Source organism: Seriola aureovittata, chromosome 5 (assembly GCF_021018895.1).
Source record: "Seriola aureovittata isolate HTS-2021-v1 ecotype China chromosome 5, ASM2101889v1, whole genome shotgun sequence".
Classification (NCBI taxonomy): Eukaryota; Metazoa; Chordata; class Actinopteri; order Carangiformes; family Carangidae; genus Seriola; species Seriola aureovittata.
Genome location: NC_079368.1, coordinates 13,714,302 through 13,723,860, shown reverse-complemented (window position 1 = coordinate 13,723,860; position 9,559 = coordinate 13,714,302). Strand labels below are relative to the sequence as shown.

At 40.7% G+C, this 9,559-nt stretch overlaps 1 protein-coding gene across 1 annotated transcript; it reads left to right on the top strand.

Annotated features, from left to right (window-relative positions):
- Positions 1-2,039: 2,039 nt before the first annotated feature.
- unc45b (unc-45 myosin chaperone B) lies at positions 2,040-9,554 on the top strand. The gene is made up of 20 exons (XM_056377493.1): positions 2,040-2,166; positions 2,861-3,022; positions 3,128-3,164; positions 3,281-3,456; positions 3,780-3,869; positions 3,993-4,160; positions 4,489-4,654; positions 4,770-4,940; positions 5,069-5,240; positions 5,349-5,649; positions 5,895-5,989; positions 6,270-6,411; positions 6,497-6,637; positions 6,763-6,890; positions 7,257-7,323; positions 7,490-7,603; positions 7,866-7,981; positions 8,096-8,213; positions 8,341-8,496; positions 9,159-9,554. Exons 2-20 carry the CDS (start codon positions 2,861-2,863, stop codon positions 9,429-9,431), a joined length of 2,793 nt encoding a protein of 930 aa, XP_056233468.1. The 5' UTR covers positions 2,040-2,166; the 3' UTR covers positions 9,432-9,554.
- The last annotated feature ends 5 nt before the right edge of the window (positions 9,555-9,559 follow it).

Below are 9,559 nucleotides of genomic sequence, written 5' to 3'. Positions count from 1 at the left end.
AGTGCAACTACTAGTGTGATGACATCCTGATATAACTCTTCACTAGGTTCTATTATAATCTATTACATTCTAATTAATCAATTAATTAATTAACATACATGCTCATTCCTGTTTACATTCACAGTGGGTCTGCAGCCCATCCCAGCATGCACTGGGCAGGAGACAAACACCCAGGTAATCAGTTCCCTGCAGTATTGTATTGTTCTCTTATATTATATTTTATTTTACCCAAAACAATAAACAATAGACACACTCATTTTTAATTCACTATATCACAATTCCTGTGGGTCAGAGGTTTACATACACTAAGTTGACTGTACCTTTAAACACCTGGAAAAAATCCATAAAATGATGTCATGGCTTTAGAAGCCTCTGATAGGCTAATTGACATCATCTGAGTTCAGTGGAGGTTACATGTCAAAGTATTTTAAGGCCTACCTTCAAACTCAGTACCTCTTTCCTTGACATCATTGGGAAATCAAAATAAATCAGTCAATCAGGTTTATGCTTGAGAGCAATTTCCACACGCCTGAAGGTACCACATTCATCTGTACAATTGTACGCAAGTAGCCTATAAGCAGTGTTATACCACTCAGAACGGACACATGTTCTGTGTCCTAGAGATAAACTTACGTTGGTGTGAGAACAGCAAATAACCTTGTGAAGATTCTGAATGATACACATTAAAAAAAGTATCTATATCCACAGAAAAATTAGTCCTATATCAACATAACTCGAAAGGCTGCTCAGCTAGAAGTCACTGCTCCAAAACCACCATAAAAAAAAGCTAGACTACAGTTTGCCACTGCACATGGGGACAGAGATCTTACTTTCTGATAACAAAAACTGAACTGGTCGGTCATCGTGACTATCACCGAGAAAAAAGAGGGAGGCTTAACACCATCCCAACTGTGAATCACAGGGGAGGCTTCACCATATTGTTGCTGCCTTTTCTGCTGAAGGGACTGGTGCACTTCGCAAAACAGATGGCATCATGAGGAAGGACAATTATGGAGATATATTGAACCAACATTTTGACACATCAGACAGGAAGTTAAAGCTTGGTTGCAAATTGGTCCTCCAAATGGACAATGACCCCAAGCACACTTCCAAAATTGTGGCAAAATGGCTTAAAGACAACAAAGTCAAGTTATTGGAGTGGCCATCACAAAGCCCCGACTTCAATCCAATTGATAATTTGTGTGCAGAACTGAAAAGGCATTTGCAAGCAAGGCAGCCTACAACCCTGACTCAGTTACACCGTCTCTGTCAGGAGGAATGGGCCAAAATTCCAGCAACTTATTGTAAGAAGCTTGTGAAGGCCCCCCGAAACATACTACAAAGTGTATGTAAACTTCTGACTATTATTCTGACATTTCACATTCTTAAACTGAAGTAGTGATCCTAACCTACCTAAAACAGGTAATGTTTATTAGGATTAAATGTAATAGTTTAAATGTATTTGGCTAAGTTGTATGTAAATGTCTTACTTCAACTGTACATTTATGAGGATCCTTGTTGATATAATGCATTCTCTAACACCTAACCCTTCCCCTTACCACCACAACTAAATACCTTAACCCAACTCATGTGGCGGAAGATCATTCTCTTTCTAGAAGCTACCAGGTCCCTCTGTGGTTCTACAGCTGTCAGTCCCCCCCTCCCCTTACTGTCTCCATACACACACTCTTTTAAACCCCCCTCCCGCCACTTTGGTATCAGGCATTTGCTGGTGAGTTCTCAGCTGTCTGTGCCCTAAATAGACCTTATCAGGAGCAGACCATCTTTGAGGGGGGTCACTCTCACAGAATTTTTTTGAATGGGAAATGACTGTTTTGTTCATAAAGCCTTGGGTAATTCAAAGAAACTGGAAAGATATTTGCTGTAACACATGTAATCATTGCTTATGATGAACTTTAGTTCAAAGTTGCATTTAGGGACTTTTGCATGTTTGAAATGAACCCCTATGTGTGATGGATGGTCCACCTTAGTCCCACCTCATTGCGATCCCAGTATAAATATAAATTGAGGCGTTGGCGGAGGAAGGTTACACAAGACAGAAAGAGTTTGCAACAAACACTGGAGGTGCAGACCGTACACGCGGGAGAAAAAAACAGAAGAACCTAGAAGAGGATCAAGCAAGACACACAACAGACAATCCTGAAGGTACTGTACAGCTTCCACAGAGACCTTTTTTTTTTCTTTGGGGAGAAGGGCACAGAAGGGGGATAGACCATGTTTATCAGAGGAGCAGGAGGAGATGGTGTCTGTCCATTGGGAAAGTGGCATTTGTTGCAATGCTCCAACTGGGGTACGAGACCATGCCCAAATAAGGCCTGAGGGGAGGCCATTTAAAGTTAGAGATAGCATGTGCGTGGCCATTTGCTACAAGAGACCCAGGTCAGCAGGACACCTATTAGCAAGAATGGTGAGAATAAAAACATTTCTATTGCTACGGTATTTGTAAATATTCTGCTGACAGATTATGATTGCTGTTCTCCAGGGCTGAATGTGAAATAAGTGTCTGTGCTGTACATGTATATTGGTTTCGGACTGCGTCTTTACTTCTATTCTAGTGCTCTTTTACCTAAAATGACTGAAAACGTGTGATATTGCTCAGTAGATTTGTTTTCAATCTTAAGTGTGTTTGAAATATTTGTCTTTATACCAGTTGACTCAGGTATTAAGCTTCAATGGCCTTATTTTGGTGAAAATACTACATGTATTGAATGACTGATGATACTGAAATTCCTCAATTCAACAAGTGATGGCTGTCAATTTAGATTTTACACGAAACAGTCAAATGTTTTAGGATCTGAAGATTTTATATTTCATATGTTATAATAACATTTCCTACCAGATGGGAGACCCAGTCCAGTTAAAAGACGATGGAAACAAGTTCTTCCAGGCTGGAGATATCGACAAGGCCATTGAATGCTACACTAAAGCCATCAAGGTGTGCAAGGACAAAAAGGTGCTGGCTGTCATTCACAGGAACAGATCTGCATGCTACCTAAAAAAGGTAAGCAGTTTGGTAACGCACAACATACAAGCACCAGATGAAGTATAATTTGTAATTCTTCTGATGAATAGACTTTCATGTAAAAGTTTCTTTTTTTTGTCATAGGAAAACTATGCCAATGCAGCATCTGATGCATCTAAAGGTAAAACAATAAATCTAGAAATTTAACCAACACCAGTTATAGTATCAAACAAAAGAATACGAACACTAACTGAAATCAAAGTCCACAAGCTCATTATGGTTCTTCCCCTTTTTTAGCAATTGATGTTGATGCAGCAGACATTAAAGCCTTGTATCGGCGATGCCAAGCTCTGGAGAAGCTGGGAAAACTAGATATGGCTTTCAAAGATGTGCAGAGATGCGCCACCATCGAACCAAAGAACAAGACCTTCCTGGAGACCCTCCGCAGGCTGGGGGCAGACATCCAGGCTAAGGTCAGCATTACACAGACCAACACATCTACACACAGAAGGACTACAGACATCACTTTACATAAATGCATCCAGCATTCACTAATCTATAACATTAAATCAGCGCTGCTAGATTTATTCTGCAGTGATCTTTTGGCTGAAAAATATTATAATCGCGATTTTCTTGTGGGATGAAAATTAAATGTTTGGATACAAAGAAAAATGGACAGATATTTACACTAAACCAAAACTAACTAAATGCACATGGCAGGGAGATGCCAGCATCATTTGTCCACTGTTGCTTTACTGCTAGAGGAAAGTTTCACTTACATTTTTCTTCTCCACAGCTCAAAACAACATTCTCCACAGATTCGAGGGTACAGAATATGTTTGACATTTTGCTTGATGAGGAAATGGAAAAGGACAAGAGAGAAAAAGTAGGTATTTTTGTTATTGTTTGAAGAAATGAATCAGCTTCCTATTTTTTTAGTGTTTAGTCAGGATGCTGATGCAAAGTTCATCTTCTTTCACAAAGCACTACTTCTTCTTTTTATGTCTAGGCTGCCAACAATCTTATTGTGCTGTCGAGAGAAGATGCTGGAGCAGAGAGAATCTTCCAAAACAACGGAGTGCCTTTGCTGATCAACATGATTGAGACAGGAAAACCAGAAATGATCCTGGCTGCTGTTCGTACATTGTCAGGAATGTGCACAGGACACAAAGCTCGGGTGGGTGCAGTCTTGATCATAGTCTCATTGAACAAACAGACAAGCAGGTCTATTTCCCATTAAGAGGAAGCACTTGGTGGCAAGGAAAAACTTACTTTTACGAAGCAGTAACTTCAAGCAGAATCTCACTCAGTGAAGTCAAGTGAATGTGAAAGTGAAAATGAAATGTGCATGTGAATCCAGAAAGCCTTTCAACATATACAGCCTTTTCCAAATACAATCAGTCTTTAAAAGAACAACTCCTTTGATGCTCTTAGAAATAAGAACAATATTATTTTCATGGCATTCTTCTCACAAAATGTATATTTCTTTTCACTCCCCTAAACAGGCCATGGCTATTATTCACATGGTGGGTGTTGATAAGATGTGCAGCATCATGGCTGTTGACAATGAGGAGATTGCACTGGCAACCTGCAACCTCTTCCAGTGCATTAATGACTCGCTCACTGGTGGAGATACCAGGGAATATGGGAAAGAAGAGGCCTTGGTTTTGGGTGAGACAGAATCCTCCTCTGTATCTGTATGGCTTAAGGTGGTGCTACTCTTTTCTTTTTTTCCCAGCATTACTGACTGAGACATACGGCCTTTTATCTGTCTGTCCCTCTGCAGATGCAGCTAAAGACCTGAAAACCATTCTTCTCTCGCTGCTGGAGATGGTTACTAGTAAGAAAGTGTCTGGTCATGGCAGAGACCAGGCGCTGAACCTCCTGACCAAGAATGTACCTCGCAGAGACAAAAAAGAGAAAGACAACACCAAGGCCCTCTTCACCATTGATCATGGTGAGCCAGACAGCTGCATCATGTCACCTACTTGGTTTGAGCTACAGTCCATTGCCGCATCCTAGACCCCCTGACACGGTGTATTCGGCAGATAAACATGTATATGCATATATGTGTTTGTTCTCCAGGTCTGAAGAAGATCCTCAAGGTGTGTGGTCAGGTTAGTGAACTGCCAGACCAGCTGTCCATGACGGAAAACACACAGCTGATTGCCAGCGTGCTCCTCAACAAGCTCTATGATGACCTCAAATGTGACCCAGAGAGAGCCAACTTCAAGGACATTTGTGATGAATATATCAAGTGCGTACATGAAATAGAGATCTCCCATTTACAGATTTTGTATCCAAGACTTTTCGAATTGAGACCAAGTTATTTTTCTTTCCTTTGTTCTCCCCTTCTTTTCTACAGATCCAAAATTGATCCCAACAACATGGACAAGACCATTCACGCTGTCAACACTATCTCGGGGCTTCTGCAGGGCCCCTTTGATGTTGGTAACGCCCTAGTGGGACAGCAAGGTATCATGGAGATGATGGTGGCGCTGTGTGGCTCAGAGCGTGAGGTGGACCAGATGGTTGCTGTGGAGGCGCTGATCCATGCTTCCTCAAAGATGAGCCGGGCCTCTTTCATTATTACCAATGGTGTGTCACTGCTCAAGGATATCTACAAGAAGACCAAGAATGAGAGGATTAAAATACGTTCACTAGTGGTGAGTGTGCCTAGGAAAGAATAGAATATAGTGGGAGCTTATTATTCAAAGACAGGCCAAAAATGATTTTTCACCACAGCCCACACACAATAAAGAATAGTAATACAACACATGATGAAAACATTGCAGTTAGATGTATGAATAATTCAAGACAGTACAGAAAAGTAAAACCTATTCACTTTATTACAAGAATATGAAAGAGTTTGATTAGACTACACAACTTGTCCTGTCCATGTCCTCTCCAGGGTCTCTGTAAACTGGGTTCAGCTGGAGGTGATGATTACAGTATGAGGCAGTTTGCTGAGGGCTCCACAGAGAAATTGGCCAAGCAGTGCAGAAAGTGAGTACTGACACAATTTGTAGAATCTAGCAGATTATCATATGTAACATTAGAAAAAATGTTATGTAGAAAATCTGTGAGAAAAAATTAAACCGTTAACAGTATTTTTTAAATATATGCTAACACCTTATTAGTTATTGTCTAATTTTGATGCAAAATATCTTATGGATTTAATTCCCAAAGTAGGCTTCATAGTCTCAGAATATTGTTGTACCTTGTAATTATAGTTGACATCATCACTATACACACTTGCTGTTAAATGTTTCCTTTTTTACTCCAGGTGGCTCTGTAATCCCCAGATTGATACCAAAACAAGGAAGTGGGCTATCGAAGGTCTTGCATATCTGACCAATGATGCTGACGTGAAAGATGACTTTGTTGAGGATGAGCCTGCCTTGAAAGCCATGTTTGAACTGGCCAAGGTATGGACATAACAGCCAGAAAGAAACATACAGTATATCTGATTAGACATTGGTAATAACCTCTCTCCTTTCTCTTTATTTTTAGTCGAAGGATAAGACAATCTTATATTCAGTAGCTTGCACCCTGATCAATTGCACTAACTGCTATGATAAGAAGGAAATCATTCCTGAGCTGGTCCAGCTCGCCAAGTTCTCAAAGCAACATGTTCCCGAGCAACACCCTAAGGTAAAAAAAAAAAAAGAAAAAGAAACTGTACCACTCTCATAACACAGTATATACAAACTGGCTCAGGCACAGCAGGAAATGTTACTCATGCATACACACACAATTTGCACACTCTCTTTTCTCAGGACAAGAAGGACTTCATTGAAAAGAGAGTGAAAAGGCTCCTGAAGGCAGGTGTCATATCAGCTCTTGCTGTCATGGTCAAAGCAGACAACGCCATCCTGACCGACCAGACCAAGGAGATGTTGGCAAGGTGGGAGAAGCATGGCATATCAGAGTGACGATAAGGCATTTTCTGTTCCAACAAACATATTATATAACTAGAGCACCAAAAAAAACCAAACACCAGACTCATGATATCATCGTCATGAGTCATCACAGTTATCTCATGACAATGATATCATGACATCTGTCATCGCCTCTGACGCAGGCTTAGCTGTAAAAAGAATGGCTTTTTATTTTTTAGGCATGCCATTTCCATTTGCGTTAAATGTTCCATACAGAGAGGAGGGGAATTCAATCTAAAACACAATTAAATACATCAAATGTCTTGTATATTCCTCCAGTTTAAAGAATACTGCAAAATAGATGATGGCCCATTTCTATTTTTTATCTTCAGGGTTTTCTTGGCATTAGCAGACGATCCAAAAGATCGTGGTACTATTGTAGCCCAAGGTGGCGGAAAGGTGAGTGATAGAAATGGAAATCAATGTACATGTAATTAAGTCATAATGCAGTGACAGAAGGATTGAGTGCATTTAAATATGTTGTACTTGTGGTTAAACTGGTTTAATACTATTTCCATATTGTTTGCCACTGCTTTTTTTTTTAAAAAATCTAACTGTTGCGCAGGCTTTGATACCACTTGCTCTGGAAGGGACAGATGTTGGGAAGGTGAAGGCCAGCCATGCCCTTGCCAAGATTGCAGCTATTTCTAACCCAGAAATCGCCTTTCCTGGTGAGAGGGTAAGCCATGAAAAGGAACTGCTTTGTATTTCTGTGTTGTCCCATTTGAATGGGAGTGAAAATTCTACTGAGGCACAACATTCTTAATTCACTACACACATTTCCTGTATTTGCTTTTCTCTCTGTATGCTGGAAAATGATGCATAATTTATTTGTAGTTTCTGATTGCTATAATAGTTGTTGGTGGTTTACATTACATATCCCTCATAGCTCTACAAGGGACTTTTTAGAATTCTTATTTCAGCTGTTCTTTGCTTGACAGGTGTATGAGGTGGTGCGACCTTTAGTTAGCCTCCTCCACACAGACAGAGATGGGATGCAGAACTTTGAGGCTCTGAAAGGCCTCACCAACCTGGCTGGTTACAGTGAAAAACTAAGGTGACGCCTCTCAGCTTCACATGATATTACAATCACACTGTTACAACAGCTCATTCATCAGCTTTCAGTTCTTGCTTTATTGTGGTTATACTGTCTATACTGTTTACTTTCTAGAGTAAAGATTGTGAAAGAGAAAGCTCTGCCAGAGATTGAGAACTACATGTTTGAGGAGCACGACCAGATCAAACAGGCTGCCACTGAATGCATGTGCAACCTTGTGACATGTAAAGAGGTGAGAACAGACAAGTAGCTAAAATCTTCACATAATAACTGATGATGCATTATCAGCAAACGGTGTGTAAACAAAGTTTTCTAACAGGTATGGCCTCGTTAAAATTGACCAACTCTGTGTGTCATAGGTCCAAGAACGTTACCTGGAGGATGGCAATGATAAGCTGAAGCTGCTGGTGCTGCTATGTGGCGAGGATGACGATGATCTTCAGATAGCCGCAGCTGGAGCTCTGGCCATGATCACTGCTGCTCAGAAGAAGCTCTGCAGCAAACTGACCCTTGTGGTATGTACAACAGTATTCACTAGTGTCTTTAGTGTAGAATATGAATTGCAGTGTCACGTCAGAGTCTATTATAAAGACATGTGTGCCCCATGATGAAATTATGAAATCCCCTGGTTAGCTTTCACTCGGGAACATCAGTGATTTACTACTGTACTTCTGTAAAGCTGGGAGAGGGGACAGTGAAGAGAAGGGAGAAGTGAACATAGTAAAATGGTCAAAATGGAAGCAGCAGGGACTTTGAGCCCCTATAAGTCTGCCTCCAAAACAGTGAATCCTGCTCTTCCCATAATGCAGCTCACTAGCATATTTTCATCCCCTCACTGCCTGTATTTCAAACTCCACAGCCCCAGTTTGTTACACAGGATGCTACAGGATGGCACATGACATTTTTTAGGTAGGGGGTTACCCTGTGTCTAGTAAACTTATAGTCATGGGTAAAATCCCCTGGGAGATCCTCTTTAAAACAAAAAGAAAAATAAATACACAAACCCTAACTTACTCAAACCCTAATTTTAAGCCTCAGATTCCACTGTTCAGACCTGTAGGTGTTCAAAAGGTCAAAACTACCAAGTTTAAGGGAGTGTATGACATTTTTAACTCATTATTCACACACTTTACAGTGTTACTTTGTCACTGACTGAGTGACTAATTTCTCCCAACAGACCACCCAGTGGCTGGAGATCCTGCAGAGGTTATGTCTTCATACCAACCCTAAGATCCAGCAACGTGGCCTTGTGATTATCTACAACATGCTCGACTCAGATGACAGTGAGCTGACCAAGAAGCTGATCGAGAGTGAGATGCTGGAAATCCTCACAATAATTGGCAAGGCAGAGGACAATCCCAAGAGACAGGAGCCCATCGACACAGCACGCACATGCCTGGTTAAAGCTATGGAACTTGGTCTCATCAAACCCTTCAGCAGCCCTTCCTAGACTACTGCCAACAATCCAAACGACAGAAATGGACCTTTTTCTTTATATCCTCTGTTAAATAGAGACTTTTTTCCTCCAAATGCCTTTTCCATATCAAAAATATTAAAGGATTCATCAACCTGGCTCCA

What these genes read in the sequence shown, in the direction of transcription:
- unc45b (XM_056377493.1), top strand. Translation starts at nt 2,861, where the DNA reads ATGGGAGACCCAGTCCAGTTAAAAGACGATGGAAACAAGTTCTTCCAG. An exon ending in CTGCATGCTACCTAAAAAAG is followed by an intron (nt 3,023 to 3,127) that starts GTAAGCAGTTTG and finishes TTTTTGTCATAG; the next exon opens with GAAAACTATGCCAATGCAGC. An exon ending in CCATGTTTGAACTGGCCAAG is followed by an intron (nt 6,412 to 6,496) that starts GTATGGACATAA and finishes CTTTATTTTTAG; the next exon opens with TCGAAGGATAAGACAATCTT.